The 20,131-nt window shown below is 40.5% G+C and overlaps 1 protein-coding gene across 3 annotated transcripts in view; it reads left to right on the top strand.

Moving 5' to 3' along the window:
- LOC119659854 (RING finger protein 44) overlaps positions 1 to 20,131 on the top strand; it is a 124,127-nt gene that overhangs the window by 88,176 nt on the left and 15,820 nt on the right. For 2 of the 3 annotated variants that reach the window (XM_038068156.1, XM_038068157.1), the window contains exons 2-4: positions 12,723 to 13,112; positions 18,661 to 18,871; positions 18,973 to 19,284. In XM_038068156.1, the coding sequence (XP_037924084.1) occupies positions 12,958 to 13,112; positions 18,661 to 18,871; positions 18,973 to 19,284 (678 nt within the window). In that variant the 5' untranslated portion in view covers positions 12,723 to 12,957. The remainder of the gene's footprint in view (positions 1 to 12,722; positions 13,113 to 18,660; positions 18,872 to 18,972; positions 19,285 to 20,131) is intronic. The other variant, XM_038068158.1, reaches the window with a different exon arrangement.

Raw genomic sequence — 20,131 nt, 5'->3', positions numbered from 1 at the left:
TTTGTACTTTTAACATGAGATTTTTGCAATGTAAGTATTTATATAAATCGCAAATTGTGCTGTTTTTCCACAAGCAAACTTTTCATTATAACCATTTTAGTTTGCAATTAACATGTTATCATATAATCGTGTATATTGTCATTCGGTTGTCAGTAATTTTTGATGAATTAACAATTTCTATATTTTCACTGCATGGCTTAAGACTATTGGCTAATTATTGCACTTATGGACTCTCATATGGGAGATAGATTTGAATGTTATGTTGTTTAGGTTTGTTTGTATAATACAACTACGTGGGGCTGACTGCGAAATTGTTTTATTCTTTCGAATTTTTTTTGCTGATTGCTGACGAAGTCTTAGTTGTCAGGTTCTATTCTATTTCGGAACAATTGGTGTAAATTGATTCAATGAAGCATTGAGACATTAAATATCAAAACCAATTTGTAGGCTTTTTTTCTTCATTAGTCTTCAGTCCGTTTACTAGAGTGTGGTTGGCTCGCTTAGGTCAGATTCGCCAATTTAGCCGGTCTTAGCCTTCATTAAGAGGTTCTCAAATCACCACCTAGCATATCGAGCTATCGCTATTTACATACCATAGTACAGCCGTAAATTCTGTCAATCAAACAAATCTTTATTTTTCACGAAGTAATAAACCAAATCAATCGAAAAGTACACCATTAGAAAAGGGAAACATAAAGCTTTCAAACGAATAAAAATTTATTCAAAATGGCCGCTATACAGGCCCGAAGTCTGTGAGGCTATGCATCGATCGCTTCACGCACGATATGAAGCGGCATTTCTCGAGCTGCACGCAAGATGCTGGCTATCAAACTCTCCAAATCGGTGTAAGTTCGATCGCAGGCAGTCTCCTCTAATTTAGCCCAAAGGCTGTAGTCCAGAGGATTCAATCTGAGCTGCCTAAGGCCCATTCGTTTGTGGTTATGAAGTCAGGAACATGCGCCGCTAACCACTGCTGGATTATCTTAGCTTTGTGAGGGGGGAGGGGGCGGGCGAGTCCTGCTGGAAGCATCACGGCTTTCCAGCGAATAGAGATTCACTCAATGGCTCGACTACATCCTCTAACATCGTTTCGTACACGCTCGCATGGTTTTGACGCCGTCCTCGCAGAAATGGATATCAGTTACTCCGCGATATGAGACGCTCTGTCATGCCATGACAAAAGTCGGATGGTGACGACGTTGGACTCGCGGAGCATTTTCTTTGGCTTCATAACAATTGTGAGCATATACTTGCCAGTTGAATTTTTCCTCGATGGTAAAAACTAAAATTTTGCGATTTTTTTACCGGAAAATCGTTGAATACGTCACTCGTTTGTTAACATATGGCTAACGCACCGTCGGTACGGATCGAGATCGAGATTTTCTCGTAAAATACGACTCATACTTCGAGTTGAAATGCCCATTTTCGCCGACATTCGTTTCTGCTTACGGAGAGGATTCTGACGAACATGCACGACATTCGGGCTACGTACGGAACGCGGGCGCCGCTCCCGCGGCCTGTCAACCACATCAGCTGTTTCGCGGTATCGAGCTAATGTCCTAAAAACGAATCGTTAGTTTACCAGCAGCTTTTTTAACAAACTATTAATCTTTTTCGGCGTATTCCCACATTGCTGCAACGCAATAACCGCGATTCTTTTTTCGTACTTACCGAACTTCATTGTGTTGTCGTTCACGCGCTACTGACCCTCGGGACTGGAAAGTCTGACGGAAGTGCGGTATGGTTAGGTACTCACCGTGCCCAGTGTTAACAGTTTCGGCGGCCGAACATTTCTGGCTATACGTATCGACTGACAAAACCTATGGCTATACTACGTATATATTTATTAATATCTTGAGCATGCGTAGTAATTTTTCTAGGCCGATGGCATAGTTCGTTATTGAAATACAGAATAACTTATACACCCATCTCCAAAAAGCTGGTTCGCTGCTGCCACGATAGAGGGAGTGGTGGTCATCTTAATGAAAAAATGTAAACGGCATTTTAACGTGCGAACTTAACCACAGTTCGAAAACTAGGATTATTAAAAAATATTGAAAGCTAAATTTTGATTTCGAACTGTGAAATAAAATACATTATGCTTCAAAAAGGAAAGGGGCGCTTTTAAATAGAATATAGTCATTTTTATCTAAAAGTTATTAATATTTTGTCCAATCCACCTTTGTTTCAAATTATGTTTTCAATTCTGGACGGCACACCTTGAACACAAGATTCAAGGCATTACCAGATAAATGGATTATCCAGGCATACTTCACGAATATTTCGTGTTAAAACTTTCTACGTAGGGTTTTGACTCTCATAAACCGTTTGTTTTAAAACACTTCAACCATTTTCAATTGAGTTGATATTAGGAGACTTGGACGACCAAGGAAGAGCGGCGATGTTTCAACTTGGCAAACCCCCCTTAACAGATTTCGCGGCATGGTACTCTGCCATTGCCTTACATAAAGATAGTAGTATCTCCAATTACTTCCATTCGTTATTTAAATCAGAGAAGATCATTGCTTAAGGCTTTTAAATATTGCTGCTGGTGTTTGCTGCCTTCCACAAACTGAAAGGGTCCAGGACTTTACTACCGCGTCCAAAACCATCACTGAAGGAGGGAGGGGATTTAACAGTTACTTAAATGCAGAAATCGTGGTAATTTTCTCCTGATCGTCGTCGAACGGAAACAAACTGCTAACGAATTTTGGCATTTTTATGGGACGATATGATTTTAGACCATTTTCAGCACATGGATAAGTCAATGTTCGAATGGAAAAAGGACCCCACTAGTCTCCAAATGTTTTTGAATTTGCTTTGCGGTACTCCAAGAATTTTCGAACCGCAATCCGGTCTATTCGCTGTGCAATTTTGCCTTTGCGCTCTCTGATCAACCGTAGACTTGATTGGTTGCTGTTTCCTCCATGGGTATTTTTAACATATTTAAATACTGTACTTACACTTACCCCTTCTAATTGGGCAATCTTTTAGGCAATTATGCCAAGAATGAAAGCAAGAATGGCTTTCTTTTTGAGTATTGAAATATCAGGTTTACTGATTTAATTTCTATCCGCTTTTCAGCGTAAAGCAAAATGAAACGGTACTTCTTCTAGTACCAGTAAGGGGTCCAGAAGTGGACACAATAAGAAGCTGATGTATATCAAAAAATATACATATAAAACTACATAAACTTAATTTCATAGTTGCATTGAAATCAGTGGTGTTCATATTCGCTGACACTCCATTGTATATCACTGATATCAGTGGTCAAAAAAAAAACTTTCATTTCCACTAAGTCGAAAACCGTCCTACAAGAAGTGAGAATTACATTTTTGAGTAACTTGCTCGATACCGACGTGATTGTGAAATGCTAGAAAACCTCCATCTGTATACAGCAGTGTGTAGGGCGCTGTGCATTGGTTGTCTCTCAACGAAAAACAGAAAGCTTCCTTGAATGAACACCGACGGAGTGACAAAACAATTTTGATATAAAGGGCAAAAATTTTATTAGGATTGAAACGAAAAATCTATGGCATTTACTCTTTAAAATATATCTCGTTTAATTGCTGCTCACGACCACGCTTCAAATGGTCCTTCTAATAATCCAAGATAAAATGCTGCATTAGGATAAAAACTTGGAGGAACTTGAAGTCAAAGAGTGGATTCCAACAGGGTTACATCCTGCCATCGGTGCTATTTCGACTGGCTTTGGTAACACTCTGATTGCTGCATAGATTGAATTGCCCGTAGGGCTTCAGTGGACCACGAACTCTTCCTTCGACGATGGTAACATTTACTTGCTTTTCATAGTAGTGAATCTGAATTTTAAGAAGGCAAGGAGAATCAGACTGATGACTAATACGAGCGAAACGAATGCCCTCAATTTGATGGGTCATCGCAATTTCTTCTCTTTCCATGATGATGATGATGTGGAATTTATGTTATTCCTGCGCATGATAGTGAACTCGGATGTCACTCCTCGCATAAATAGAACTAAATTTGGTTTCTTTTTTTTTTTGCCTAAGAAAGGGGTCTTCATCCTTTCGTTGTACCTTTACGTTTCGCCGACCAGAGATAATTTCGAGCAAAGGATCACATCGATGAGTGGGCGAGAAACCCGTGAACGTATTGATCAGAAAGCAGAGGCTGTAGTGAATATACATAGCCTAAGCCTACACGCCATCGTTCTCATTCCACAAAGTGCGTTTTATCTCTCTCCAGATTTTGTCGAGAAGCCTACACTTCTCTAATGCGCTCCACGCCCTTTCTTAAAGTGTGACTTATCCACTGCCAATTCCATCTTCTAATCAGCGCATCTAATTAAAAAATAAGGCAATGGCAGCAATTATTCGGAAGCGCCTCTGAAATAAGTAGAATTGCGGTGTCTCTCATAACTCACATCTGAAATAAAAAATCAAAGTTCTTTCATTAGATGATCGCTTTCTCCAGGTAACGGTGGGAGGGTTTTCAAAATTTCAATTTTTTACTTTATGGGTACGAATTACGTGATTTATTATTGCAAAATAAAAAACAACATAATTTACGGAGAGCTTTTCTGAAATTAACAAATTTCAGGAAAGCTCTCCGTAAATTATGTTCAGAAATAGTGTTCAAAACTTGAAAAAGGTTCGAGTGATTTTGGAGTTATGAGGGGCACCGACTTTGAAAACGTGAGTTGTGGACAAAATGCTTTGAAATTTTGAACCCTAAAAAATTTAAAGTTTTATCGGCATAGCTAATACTGAATTATCGATCCTAGGTCCATAAAGGATGTTGCTATCATCCATCATGTCTAAAATCAAAGCAATCCTTGATAGGAGCTCTAAACGTGTTTTTGAACGAATTCAATGCATTAGCAGCTGCAGCCGTTTGCCATTCGAACCAAAACTTCGCGGTAAGCCATGTATGAGACGTGGTTGCTTGAACCGCTGCATCTTCCTTAGTTTTCCTCCGAGTCATCTCAAATTTTGACATAATATTGAAAGATCCAATCAGAAAATGTTGAAAAGTCTAAAAACATTTCTTATTTAAATTTAATCAAAAATCGAACGAGCACTAACTATTTTTAGAATCCTGTGACATCCAGATTGTTTTAAAGTGGCGTTATCTAATGTAATAAAAAAGGAAGAGCTCATTTGATTCCTTAACAGTACTTTATTGCTTATATTCCTTAGCACATCAAAGATTTTCCTCCTACATGGTAGACTAACCTGTCGGAGTTGATTTGTCAAAATCGCTCTCCATTCGTTTATTTGTGTTTGTATGTCTGTCTGACACACACTTTTCTCAGAAAAAATTGGACTAATTGACATAAAGTGTGGTGGGGAGTTGGGAACTGTGAACGTCCACGCATGCAGTTGCATTGTTCTACATTGAGCTTAGAAGAGGGAGGGGTGGGGGCGGGTTGAAGGTCCCTACACACGCAAAAAGGGGTTGTGATTTTTTTCACCGAATGTAGTCATGTGGAGACAGGTTTCGATTAATTCTTTCCAAAGTGCGACTTAATTTTGACAGTTGCTGGAAAGGCGGGGAATTCGGAAGCTGTAATGTGGTCATTTCTTCGATTCTCAGAAACTACTCAACAGAAAAAATCATGAAGCTCTTATCATACAGTGTTCAAACCTTAAAATGTCCTTCATACCGATATTTGCTCAAATAAAGTAAATAAGTAAATAAAGCTAATTTTCTCCTAGAGACGCAAAATTAGCATTTTTATAGTATGGAGCATGATCACCCCAAGCTTGGTGAAAATTGAACTATTAGTGATAAAGTTACGATAGCTCAAATTTTTCTTTTTCGTGTAAATTAACTGCAACCCATAATACTGAAAGTCAATATCACACTAAAGTCAGTATGGTGACTTGCTAAATGCATATAAATTACAAGCTACGTACGCTTAGGGTAGGTAGTCCTGAAAGCTTTTTCTCTGTTTGTCCTCCTTAATACGTCACCTTTATATGCTTCGATCTTACAAAATCATCCTCCAGTTCGTACAATAAAGAGGCGACTGTCATAAATTGCCACGAATAATCCTCTAAGACACATCAATGAGTATTGCTCGACATCAGTGATTCTTTCCTTTCTGGTGTATCAATTTGATTAAAAATATATTGGAAATCCTAAATCTTAAGACCTAAGATCTGATTAAGAATGGTTGGAATGGAATAAAAAATTATTCGATCACTTAATTATTTCAGTGTCAGGTGGTGCTATCTACCTACAGTAGCTCTCGAAGAGTTACCCGTGTTATTGAATGAAACTGCCGGTTAAATATTTTTCAACTGTCAACTTTTCTGAACAAAAAATCGAGATGACAAGTGAAAAACCAACAACGGCATTTTTGGGTAGAATATGACGGCGGGATGGTTGAGTGTGTAGAGTGTTAGCCTCTTGATTTCGTTGGTCCGGATCCAGGTTGTTATGGATGTGTGGTCGTGCTTGTCTCCGCTGTTGTAAGCTTATCACGTGCATAGTATTAAGGTGATGATAACGGAACTGAAGCACAGTTTCATTGAAAGTAAAAATTTGGGGAAAAAATAACTATAACAACTATACTCTTCAAGGACTCTTGACTGACTTAGTTAATTTCCTTCGTCTTCGTCGCATCCAAATGAATTTCATTTAATTTTCTGCAAGTGAATAGTCAATAGTTGTAATCAAACTCAAGATCCAGACTAGGAATTGAACCTAGGGCAATGCCTGCTGTGGGCATCGACGTCGAATTTCTATTAATGCAATTGATGAATGTTCAAACATAAATATAAACTGTTTCAATATTCAATCAATTCATAAAAATCTATATGAATACGCTAAGAGTTAGAAGCCATTATAGGAGAATGAAAGGTAAGTAAGAAAGTGATCATGGGAATTGAGAATTAAAGTAACTTATTTCAAAAAATCTGGCTGCTATAATGCACCCTGGGCCTATCTATACTCCGATGATATGGTAGCACATCCTCCACCAAGAACCAAAAAATCAGCATCAAATCGCACTGACTACAACTTTGAGACCATGATAATTTCCCCTATCTAGGATCGACAACCGATAACAGCTACGACGATCGAATCAAATCCGCGCACGGTTGTTGACTGCTAACAGAGCCTATTTCAGCTTACAAAAACTGTTTCGCTCGAAAAGTCTCACCATAGGGTCAAAGTTACTCTACAAGACAATGATCATGCCAGTCCTCATGTATTCCTGGAAGACTTAGGTTCTAAGCTGTGTTCATGCCCGCCGGGGCATGAGCCACATGATGCGGTGAAGACTTAGTTAAACCTAAGCATCTTTTCAACTGAGATGCCACAATCATGGCTATTCTGTTGCCAAAGTATTTAGGCCTCAAGAGCCTGGAGGCAGCAGCATAATCAAGCACTGGTTTGCCATTATTTCTCCTAAAAGCAATAACGCTAGACTTATCTCTGTTCACTAGGAATTTCATGGTATTACATTTGTTCATAAAAAGATCAACCTGTTTTTGTAGTAGCCTATCCACTAGAGGGAATAGGATATGTAATTACATAAGAGGCGTTAAATTTCGCGGGAGGTGGGTGGGCAGTGTTCTGCATAACATTCTTGTAACTTATAATTCTGATTACAATTTCATTATATTCATAACAGTAGAAGGAAGTGATACAACAAATGCAGTTCTTCGTTTTCTTCATTTGGTTCTTTTAAATGCCTTATCTGGATGCATTCGCAAGTCTTCAAATACCCATCCAGCGTATCCACCGATGTTCTGGTCGGCCTTTTGGTCGTTTACTCGTTAACGCGAATTACGTGACCATGGATGTGTTAAAAACGTGTCACGCCACTAGTCCAACGCAACATTTTCATTTCCATTACCGCAAGACACCGTTCAATGTGTTTTATAGTCAGCCAACACTTAGAACAATAGAGAGCGACTGGACGAACAACATTGCGGTAAATTTTAGATTTGAGACGTTGATTGATGCAATAAATTCAGTTGGTGGGTCGATTCTTGATTTAGTTGAGGCTAGGGGGGTTATTTATTGTGGCGCGGAGACACCTTTACAATCGAGTTACTACAGATGAAAAATTCGCACTTTTGCGATTGGTTTGGAGTATTATTTTGGTGGATGCCTTTGCTATGTTATTTAAATTTTTAGGATGATCTAATTTGTCATATTTGAGGCTAACACCCACTCGTGAACGGCACAACACGACAGAAAAATGGTTGTCTGTCTCAGACATCAGACAGGCATATGAATGTGTTTATGTCAGACAAATTTTTTCGTTCGAACCGTACATCATGACAATGGCCACTTACGAATTACACCATATATATATGTATGTATGTTTATCAATTGAGAATATTGATATACTTCTGTGCATTCTAATTCAGAATTTCGGCTTGCTACGCGCAAGCAGGTAGATATGTTTAGATGTATATGCCCAGAAATTGAAAGCAATCGACTTGATGCCCATTTTGGGTCATCTATATGCATACCGTAAGGGGTTGTTTGCACTTTGTTGTTTGTAGGCATTTACATAGCTACGAGCGTGGTCACAGCAAGTCAAAATGGTGGTGAAAAAGTGCATAAATATATTTTTGTACTGCAACTACAACCGTAGTCAATGTAAGCATCGGCGTACCGGTAAGCCAGGTAGCATCATTAGTTCAACCCTGGACGTTAAGACGCAAATTTTAGATATTTTTGTGTGTGAGCATTTATAAAAAATGTTTACTAACCATAAACATGCTCCAAAAAGTAAATAAAAGTATCCCAGGAAAGATGCCGTTTCAGCAAAGAAATCCTTCTTTCTAATCAACTCAAAATCGTATCACTATAGTGGGTTTCAGTCGACGTCTGTCAGACTTCTGTCTTTGATAGACGAACAGAAACTCAGTTGTTTTCAAAACGGATTTATCTTATGTCAGTACAAAACCTTAAAGGCAGTTCAATTTTCAATTTGCGTAACTCTAGAACGCATGCGCCCCTAGATTCAATTAACAACTAAACCAATTGTTACTCTGCTCATTGTATCTAATCCATTGACTTAATCTTAATTAAAATATTTGTAAACCAGTTAGCAACTGCACAACTCACAAGCAGCATTGATCGTAATGGTAACTCCGGTGATAGCGTATGATTCTTTAGCCACGCGGAATTGAAACACTGTTGTTATTTTTTATTAAATTATATATTACAATTTTATCATCTTCCATTTACAACAAATGGACCATTTATTCATGAATTAAAATAATTAAAAAAGTTATAAAATTATATAAGCTTCGGCGGACGTGACTTGCCTGTTTCTCTTTTTTCTGTCTGTTCCCCTCTCTGACATTTTTCTTCGTCCCAGTCCGACGTCAGACCGTCAGCTGCTTCTGCGGCCATTGAATCCAGCGCTGGAGGCGGATTCATGTTGACGCCTAGGTTCGCGCCTCCGATGTGCCGCCACATCACTCCGCCCCCAGCTGAAACCGCGCGGGTTCAGCGAAGCAACCGTCCACGTGATTCCGCCAATGGGGGTAACCGGGCGAATCCTTCGTTTCGCGGGCGCTCTTTCGAAACGGCCGCCGCCTCGACGAAGGCCTTCAGCCTCGACAAGGACACCCACTTGGGTTCACCTCGGACGTCAAGTTTGAACGAATGCTCTCCTCGTTCCAGAACTTTAAAGGGACCCTCGTATGATGTTTGCAGCGGCTTCCGAGGGGCGTCCACCCTGATGAGTACCTGGTCACACGTCTCGAGACCCCTGGGGTATTGACCTCCAATGTCGCGTTTCTAGAGTCCATTGCATCTTCGAAATCACGTCCCTAAGGAGACGCAGCATTCCCGAGTCGTTTAGTCCTGCTTTGATGTCCAGAACAGGACCGGAGGTGAGGCGTAGATTCTCCCCGTATATCGTCTCCGCTGGGCTCGCCGCGAACTCCTCTCGCTGGGGTGTACGGAGACGGAAGGGGACGAAAGGCAAGGACGCGACCACGACCGATCGTTGCGGGCCATTAGAGCGGCCTTCAGCGTCCGACGCCAACATTCCAGTATTCCATTGGACTGTGGATGGTGTGCAGTAGTCCTATGTCGCTTAAAGCCAAGAAGCTTTCCTAACTCCGCGAAAGGAGTAGATTCGAATTGCATTCCCTGGTCCGTGATGATGACGGCTGGAACAACAAAGCGCGGAATCCATTCTCGACAGAGGGTCTCGGCACATGATTGCGCCGTAATGTCAGACAGAGGTATTGCTTCAGGTCACCGTGTAAACCTGTCAATGATCGTGAGGCAATACTTGAATCCATGCGAATCTCGCAAAAGGCTGATAATGTCGAAATGGATGATGTGAAAGTGCTTGGTTCACCAAGAGAACATACCTACTTCTTTTCGAACGTGCTTGTTGATCTTGTACTTCTGGCACGTGATGCACAGTTTGGCCCAAGAATTTACGTCCTTTTTCATGGACGACCAGAAATATTTTTCGGTGACTAACCGGTTCGTCGTCCTGATGCCTGTGTGCGCCAGATCGTGAATTGCGTGGAATACTTCCCTGCGAAAATCGGCTGAAATGAATGGCTTGGGTACGTTATTTGAGGTCTCGCAAAGTAAGTAAGAGTTTGAGCCGAAAATAGGAAACTCCTTGAATTTATATCAGCTCTGCGTCGTCTTTTTGTGTCTCGGCGATTTCCGTATAATCGACCAAGGCGGGGACTGTGACCTCCGAAATTCGAGACAGCGTCTGCAATGTCTTTACCAGACAGATCATGTTGGATATCAGAAGTAAACTGGCTGATATAACTCAAGTGCCTAAGTTGGCAAGGAAACGCTTTGTCGGACTTTTGTCTAAGCGCGAATATAAGGGGCTTGTGGTCCGTGAACGACCTGCCCTCAAGGGGAAAACGGAAGTATTTTATAGCAAGATACACGGCGAGTAGTTAACGATCGTAGGCGCTGTAGTTGCATTGAGCTGTTTTGAAAAAAAGTTATTTTAGAGCGGCACCTACTGCAGTCTCTGAGACATCGACGAACACAGCTAGGGGAGCATCTGGCTGAGGAAATGCTAGCCGTGTTGCCTCAACAAGCTGTTGTTTGACTGCCGTAAACGCATGGACTGCCTCAGCATACCACGCAACCTAGCGGGAGTCTTTAGTTTTCGGGCCAGACAAGTAGGCGTTCAGGATCCCTTGATGATGAACGATCCTGGCCAAGAAGCAACGACAGAAATTTAGCATGCCCAAGAACCTTCGCAGATTCTTCACCATGATTGTTAGTGGGAAGCTCTTAATCGCCTCAACCTTGTCTGGGTCAGGTTGGATACTGTCAGGGGTAACTAATTGGCCGAGAAATTTCACCTGCTTCTGTAAAAACCTGCATTTTTCAACGTTTAAAGCAAGTCTAAGTGCTCAGATTCGGAAGTGGCCAAAATATCATCCATGTATACGAAACAAAAGTTTAAGTTTCGTAAAACAAAGTGGATGAACCTCTGGAAAGTCTGCGCAGCGTTGCACAAGCCGAAAGTCATCCTAGTGAACTTGAAGAGTATGAAAGGTGTGCTTATAGCCGTCTTCGGGAGCTGCAGGGATTTGATGGTACGCCTTGGCTAGATCCAAAGTCGTAAAAATACGGCAATTCGTTAATGAGTGCGCGAAATCATGGATGAGTGGTATGGGATATCGCTCGTGAACTGTCTGAGCATTCAGATGCCTATAATCTCCGCATGGCCTCCATTTCCGTAGTGATGTTGCGAAATTTTCGAAGGACGTGATTTGACTTTTTCTCTTTTTTCTCTCTGTTCCCCAAAAACCTCACCTCTCTGACATTTGCCTTCGCCCCAGTCCGATGTCAGACCGTCAGCTGATTCTGCGCCCTTTGAATGCAGCGGTGGAGACGAATTCATGTTAGCGCCTAGTTTCGAGCCTCCGATGTGCCGTCACAATTCCATGATTATGATTACGATTTCATGATTACATCGTAATCATGGCCTGTGATTATGATTACAATCATGTAACTAGAAAATCACGCTCATTTCTGATTATAATCGCAATCATGATTAAAATTTTACCCAACTTTGATACGTACAATGACTTCTGTTATAGGAAAAATCTTTTTGTCGCCTGTTCTGTCTTGAATTTCTTAAGATTTTTTTCTAAATAGATCCAACTCCCCCATGTCATCTAAATTGAACACTCGACAGCATGAGGAGCCTTCTAGGCTGACATGAGCACTTTAGTGCTATGCGCGCTTCTGTTTATTGAAAACGATGAAAGGAATTATAATAAGAGATTAATTCGAAGCATTTGCGCCGACTGTTTTTTATTTTCGACTTTGAATCTAAAGTGTCTAACCTGTAGCAGACTTAATCATCATATTCAAAATAAAATATACACAGGATTCCTTTAACAATGAAGGTGGCATGCCCATTGTGATTCGAGCTTTTATCTCTCAAGGTTAAGCTCAAGTTTCCTGATATCATCGGACTCATTTTGGGCTCAAATTTATTAGCAACTGGTACGAATTGAAGTGTGAATGATACGTAATGTGAAAATGTGATCACAAGTGCTTGCTTAACTTGACAGTAATGCTTTGTTCATGTGTTTCAGGAAAGTGGAGCTCAAATGTTTTCCCTGACTCATTGAATATTCATTTTTTTTTCACACCTGACGATTTCAGTTGCATTAAGAAAGGAATTCATTTGAGCTCCCAAAACGATTTTAAGTAAATTCATATTTTTTCATCGTCAAACTTTGCAAATTCTATTCCAGTTCAAGATTGAGATAAACATCGCTAAGTTGCAGCATCTTGTTTCAACGCACAAAATTACATCTTCTGAATTCCGGCCGAATTGTCTTTGGAATGTAAATTGTTTCCATGAGCCGAAATCACAAAGGACTTCTTAAATAGCAGAGAAGCAGTGTCACGTTAATTAAACAAAATTGTTATCCGGAAAAGAAGGAACTACAAAACTTAAAACACTACGGATTGAATAGTCCCGTCACCATGTCTATCCCTAATCACGCAGGGTCTTCGAGAAGATCATTTTCGCGCAATCCACCTCAGAGGAGTCGTCATCGTATGCAATTCTCGCCGCATCCTCAGCGCAGTAATCATGGACAATGGTACAAGGATATGGTTGAACCATGCTATCAACTTGGGTAAGATCTTTTTTAATGAATTTCCGAAGAAAGATATTTCTTTTTATCTTGTCGAACTTTGGGTTTTGATGGTGTATGTTTTTCTTTCTAGTATGAATATATTATAAACTAATCTAATAATGTCAATGTTTTATGATATCTTGTTGTCCGTATATATTCAAATGTATCGCCTAATGGTAAAGTGTATTAGTGTAAATAGACTTCTAATGTAATTGTTTGCGATAAAAAAAAATCAAACGAGTTGGTGACCACACACACACACTTTATGTACACGCATTTATTAGTTTTCATTTTTCAACTAAAAGAAAGTGTTCAAGCGATTTTATCTCCTAGTGTTTTGTGTATGTCTAGCCACTCTTGCATCTAATGTATGTTTTATCATTTCAATTGGATCAGGCCGATTTTAGATTTTACTGAGAGGGCTGTGCCTAACCAGGTCAATTTAATTTCTTAGATTTTAATATTAGTCGGATCGGTTTGTTGGAATTGCTTGGCTATGATGACTAGAAGTCATAAAGTTCCATGTAGATCAAACATACTTCGAGTAGATGCAATCACATGCTTCCATTTAGATTTTCAATTTTTAGTAGTATTTTTCTCGGAGTTCATAAAGTAAATATTTCTAAAAAGATGTTTATAAGCCAGAATGGCAAGTGATCTATCATATATAGCTAAACAGAGTTACAATTTGATGTGTGTTAACGATGAGAGCTAAGCTAGGCTTCAAAACCGACCAGCCCAGTACTATAAACGATCGAGGAGGAAGAATCAAATCCAGAAGAAGAAACAAGAATACTAGACAATCAAAATCTATTTGTAGAGAATAAATTCAAATAAAGCTACTTAGAGCCAAGAACAAATCGGGAAACCGGAAGCTGGACGCTTCAGGTACGAAAGGTTTTGTGTATTTCTTAGTACGTAGCACCTAATATATGCATATATTATGTGAGAATATCTTCGTTAGTAATAGTGCGATTTCCACCAAACTTGGTGAGATCATGCTCTATGTTATACCCTATATCATTCATGGTGTTAGCATGAACTTAAGGGGGGTTCGCAGCCAATTACTAAAAATTATAGTAATATTATTAACTTCATTTGTACAGATATCAGTATGGAAGGTATTTCGGAGCCAGATTTTTCGGTTTGGTAGTTTCTCAAAATGGCCCCCTTAAAGGAATGATCACTTTTCCAACAAATGTCAAAACTAAGACCGGCTTCGAAAAATACTAGCCGAGACCTTTAATTTGATACCCCACATGAGTATATTTGATGAAAAAAAATGTACACCCCCCATTTGGATGTATGGGGACACCCCCCCCCCCCTTAAATTCGACGTAAAAGGATGTAACTCACTGTATGCGTGAGCGTTCACAGTTCCCACCTTTCTACCAAATTTAGTGTCAATCGCTGTAACCGTCTCCGAGAAAAATGCGTGTGACGGACAGACAGACAGCCAAATAGACAGTAAACAGATTTTAATAAGGTTTTGTGTTTACACAAAACCTTAAAAATGAATATAACCGCCTGTGCAGAAGCTCCAAAAAGGTACTCAGGCAAAAGAAAAGATATCATTGGGCAACATATCACAAAACTGCCGAAAATTTTATTGTCGATTTTTACTAAATATTCTTGCAATTTTATCTCTACGTTTGGGAAGAACTGATTGACCTCACAGGTAATGAGGGGTTAGAGAGACTACACTACACAGAAAGTCGCTGAAGGTTCCAAAAGCCGGGAGAGCAGAAGGGCTAGCCCGAAGTAACGTGTCAAACAATTCCATGCTAGTTCTCTGTTAACAGGGAAGTGTTTAGTTGGATGTCGGACGGGGTACTGTTGCGGAAGTTCAACACTCTGTGCGTAAACACATTAACCTACCCTACTCCCAAAAAAACATAAAAGAAACAGCGCTTAAATGCATGGGAGTAGTGATTGACAAGAAACTAAGCTTCAAGAAACACATTGAGTGTGCATAAACTAAAGCGTCTTTCATCGCTGTACTGATTCGCAAAATACTGTCGAACTGGACGCAGTATAGGCAACTGAGCTGAAAAATAGGCCAAACTTGAACATGTCATGCTTACCAAACAACATTAGGAGAAGCGAAATGCGGGGGATACGCCCCATACACATCCTAACAAACGAAGATCGGCATCTCTATGATAAAACGTATACTACCGGGGTGTCTAGCACATTTTGATGGCAGCTAACAAGGTGCGAATCTGTTGAAGAATGACAAAAAAATAGGAGCAGTCGAGTGTTCGATCATAAAATCCAGGCCCCGTCGATAATTTTATTGCGTCTTGATTATCGCAATAAATCATCCCATCTGATAATCCTGGGAATTCCAATTCGTTGAGGAGACCTCTCAGGTACTTCGACTCCTTCGTCGCCTCAGTTCGCGCCTTGTCGTTGATAGCGCTACAATTCTCTGTTTCCTGGACTTCCAGCTGATCGAGGTTCCTCCCAGTGTGAATGCGTATCCTGTGTACGACTTCGAATCTGTGAGATCATTTCCCCAGTCTGCATCGGCATATCCCACTAATTAATTCACTGGTCCTTCGTAAATAAATGCCAGATCCGGTGTTCCTTTTAGATATCTGAGCATTCTCTTTGCCGCGCCCCAATGTTCCTCTTTTGGACCCTCGTTGAACTGGCTCACCACGCTTACACTGTGCGCGATATCCGGTCTCGTTGCTACGGCTAGTGATCCCACTAGCTCTCGGTAGTGTGGATTCTTCGACGGTTTCGTCAGGTCTGTGACTGCTTTCAACCTTGATATTGGACTTGGTGTATTCTGCGGTATGCATGTGGCCATGCCGAATCTTTTCAGACGTTCTTCGACATATTTCCTTTGATTCAAGCTCATACGTCCGTTCTCTTGCTTGATTTCAATCCCAAGGCAATATTTCGCCCCACCCAAATCCTTTATCTGGAACTCTCGTTTTAGTCCCTTCTTCAGATACTCGATCAATTTTTCGTTGTTCGAAGTTACTAATAAATCATCTATGTAGACTGCCAACAATAAAATTCCTCCTCCCTGTCGACGTTGGAATAAACACGGGTCTGATATTGTGGGTTTTAATCCCAATTTTCTGGATACTGCGCTTAGTCGCTCGTACCACTTTTTACTGGATTGTTTTAATTTTGTTCGTTTGGCTGTCGATCCTCTTGACGTTCTTCTTGAACATCTTGTCTCATTTCGTCCTCTGTTGGGTGGGTATATTGAACATCTGTGTAGATCCATGACTTTTCATGGTGTACTCTTCATTTATTGAAACATCTCTTGTAACGAAAATCTTTCCTGTGTCGTTTAATCTGACCCTGTAGGCCTTGGCTGTTTCGCTATATCCCACAAGTCTTCCTTCTTTTGATTTTTCGTCCAGTTTTCGACGACCTGGTCTCTTTTCCAGGACAAACACCTTCGCACCAAACACTCGTAAGTGTTTCAAACCTGGTTTTCTTTCAAACCATAATACTCATCATCAACGACGCAACAGCCGATATCCGGTATAGGCCTGCCTTGATAAGGAACTCCAGACATCGCGGTTTTGCGCCGAGGTTCACCAATTCGATATCCCTAAAAGCTGTCTGGCGTCCAGACTTACGCCATCGCTCCATCTCAGGCAGAGTCTGCCTCATCTTCTTTTTCTACCATAAATATTGCCCTTATCGACTTGAGAAAGTGCGTTTTTATCTTCTTCCGGTTCCGTAGATTGTCTACTTTTCGCTCGTCTAGAATTTTTCCCGGCAGCATCTCTATATTTGGCAATTTTTTTTAAATTCTCCCTTTGTTTGAATGGGGAGCCCCCTTTAAACTCCAGTTCCCATCTACCCACCAAATTTCGTCCGGATCGGTTTAGTCGTTTTGCGGAAAACTGCGTTTGACAGACAGACAGTGAATGGATTTTATTAATTTTTTTTATTGTTTGACACAAAACTAAGTTGGTGAGAAATTGGCTTAAATATTAGAAGATTTGCGTAGGTATTAAAGGATACAAATGGTTGAGTGACCCGCTCAATCACCGGACCTTGTTGGGTGTTTTAAAAAGCAAGTTTTTTTGTCAAATTTCTGGGGATAAAAACTATTTTTGGAACTCCGCCCAGGAAGAATGGAAAAATATCTCGATAGTAACCTGCAGGAAGTTGCAGGGCAGCTGCCAGCCAGTGGAGCTGCTGAGATACCTGAACGAGACTCGCAGCTGAAAATAGGTCGAATCAGAGCCTCTACTTTTGGGGCCGTTGAAACATGAGAAGAATAAGATCTACGCCAAAAATATGACCGGATAAGAGCTTTTACTTCAAAAACTGCTGAAACATCGGGAAAATGGAAAGGCCATGCTTTGAAAGGGTATCGCTTGGAGCGACGAATATTACAAAATACATCCACACCCACCCAAGAGTTTAATGCAAATGCCTGTCTTGCAGGCATAATCCCACGGTCCTCTTCAGATACAGATTGATTTGGATACCATAATCACAGTTTCGACAAGATTGATTCAGTGGTACTGGTTTATACTTAGTGCACCCGAATTCTACAGCGTAACTCCATACTAGAGCCCGCAAGAAACTCAGCTCGCGATATGGGCACAGCCACCTTGCAACTCCCCACAAGAGGCCAACCGCAAATAATCGAGCCAGGAGCATATCCCCCACGAATTCATCTGCAGCATATACTTCAGACGACCACCTCGGTTCCGATGATATCGGATAACCTCCGGTAAGCTTCGTGGAAAGAGCCACTTCAGATGAGGCCCATTGCAGACTCGGCCTGATCGCCCTCCTTGAGTACATAAGGACCAAGTACAAGGGCAAGTTTATCATGTGGAAGAAAATCCGCAGTTTTTTAAATATATCTAGGCAGATCATATGTCGAATTCAGCTGGTATAATATATAATTGGAGGAAGCAATTTGATTTGATTCCTAAATTTGCCGATAGATAGATTACTTCGAAGAAGGAGAGTAACATCTGTGAAGCTAACCAGGACACACTCTTGTGATCCATTTACTAGCAGGTGTAGAACTGGCAGAGCTCTGCTTGTTCAATTACCCCTCGGCAGGGAGTCGGAATGGAAAGTGCAACGTGTTTGGGGCTATTAGTCGCCAACAAAAGCATATTCCACAAAGCCCACAGCTAATCTTCGTCATTACAGGGTGCTCGAAATATACCAAGTCGGCTTGTGAAGGTCTGTCATGCGCTTATGTCTCTAACTCACTTTTCAATAATATAACGAATTTTCCGCTTAATTTAACTAAAGCTATAAGCAAATCTTACAAGTGAAAGATTCTGATCCAATTGTCAATGAAAAACATATTTTTTGTCTCTATCTCTCGCTCACAAACACATATGGGTATTGATTTTTATATCTCCATTGAAATATATTTACTAATTAACAAACTTAATTTTCGGTTGCATTAGAAAATTTAATTTCGATTTGCCAAAAAGCAAAAACCAAGAAAGAAAAACTTGTAAACTATCATCCATTTCTATCTATCACAGCTATTTCTTGCATTTTCTTTTTGTTTGAACTAAACTTGCATTTGCAGCGATGTACAAAACAGTAATAATGGCAGTTGTCCCAAAGAGTCCCAATATCCTAAATCTCCTATTAGTTTTGGTACCGATGATATACTTGTTGGAAATAATAATCAAAGATCTCAACAAATTCTTAGAGCGCCTGGCCCGAGCCACGCGGATCGACGTATGAGCGGAGTCCGGACACATACGCCAAGTACGAGTTTGATTGATAGACATATGGTATGTAGACATTTTTTTCATGGTTTATATTTCATGGTCCGTGTTTTATATTTATAGAGCGAAATTTTATAATAATGGTTTGGTCTTTCTTTTCATCACAGCAACATTATGAAGGACCCTCCTCGAGGAATGCAGAGCTTCACATAGAAACCCGTCCGGGTTTGGTAGATTTGCAGCGCCCATCAAATCCAAATCGCGATAGAATAAGCCCACAGTATCATCATAATAACATGATGAACAATAACAATAACCACGTTAACCATCAAACCCCCAGTCCGCCGTACTGCCCAGAAAATGGTATCAAGTCGGACAGTCCTTCACGAAAGCGTAGGCGCATATCTCGGATGCCAAGCCAATCACCGCCAGCAATATGGGAACATCGTCGTTCGCCAAGAAATCAACATCAACAACAAGTGAGTACTGTCATTGTTATAATATTCTCCTAAATAAAGTCGTCCTCATCATGAACTCTAGTCAGTCTAGTCATTCAGATCTGACTAAGAAGCAAAAATTCCCACCGGCCTAGAATTTTGTCGAGAGCAGGAAGTAGAAATTTCAACGAAGAAAGTAAAGATGCCTGCAGAGTATTGCAGTCCTGTTGTGTATCGTTTACGGTCTTGAATTAAGTGTTCTAATACTCTAATAACCACGGCCCAGATCCAATGGGATTCTCGCGCTAATAATTGCTGTTATTAAAGAGGTCTTACAATACTGTTCACTTCGCGCCCAGATTTTCTCTCTCCTGCGCTGGCTTTAGTGGAACCTAACAGCAACCGAGCAGAATTATGGTAATCCTGATCATCGTTTGCGCTGTACATTTTGTAAATGTGAAATGACCCACAATTTTATTTGAAAATCTTGTGCAATGATGAAGCACATGTGAGGTTATGTCAATAAATAGAATGGCCGCATTTGCCTATTAGTTGGCCAATTCGTTTCTTTGATTTGACTCCTTTTGATTATTTTCTTTGGGAATATGTAAAATCGAATGTCTACGCAAATATACCAGAAAAAATTTAGCACTTGGAAGTCAACATTCGAGCGAGATAGCAAGATCAATTATATACGGGTAGCGACCCATCTTGTCAACTAACAATACGTCAGGCTTGTTATGTGCGGTATGACGAACTTGCCAGAACTTGCCGGTCCCAATACATGCTGTAAGCAAAACTATCAAGCACTGCTTGCGGCTCATATCAGTAAACCGGACATGTTCCCGTGATCAGCCCATGCTTGTATGCAAGGTTTTGATGGATAACC

The sequence above is a fragment of the Hermetia illucens genome, chromosome 6 (genome assembly GCF_905115235.1).
Source record: "Hermetia illucens chromosome 6, iHerIll2.2.curated.20191125, whole genome shotgun sequence".
NCBI classification, from domain to species: domain Eukaryota; kingdom Metazoa; phylum Arthropoda; class Insecta; order Diptera; family Stratiomyidae; genus Hermetia; species Hermetia illucens.
Note: the sequence above shows the minus strand (reverse complement) of the source record. Positions and strands in the feature narration are given on the sequence as shown.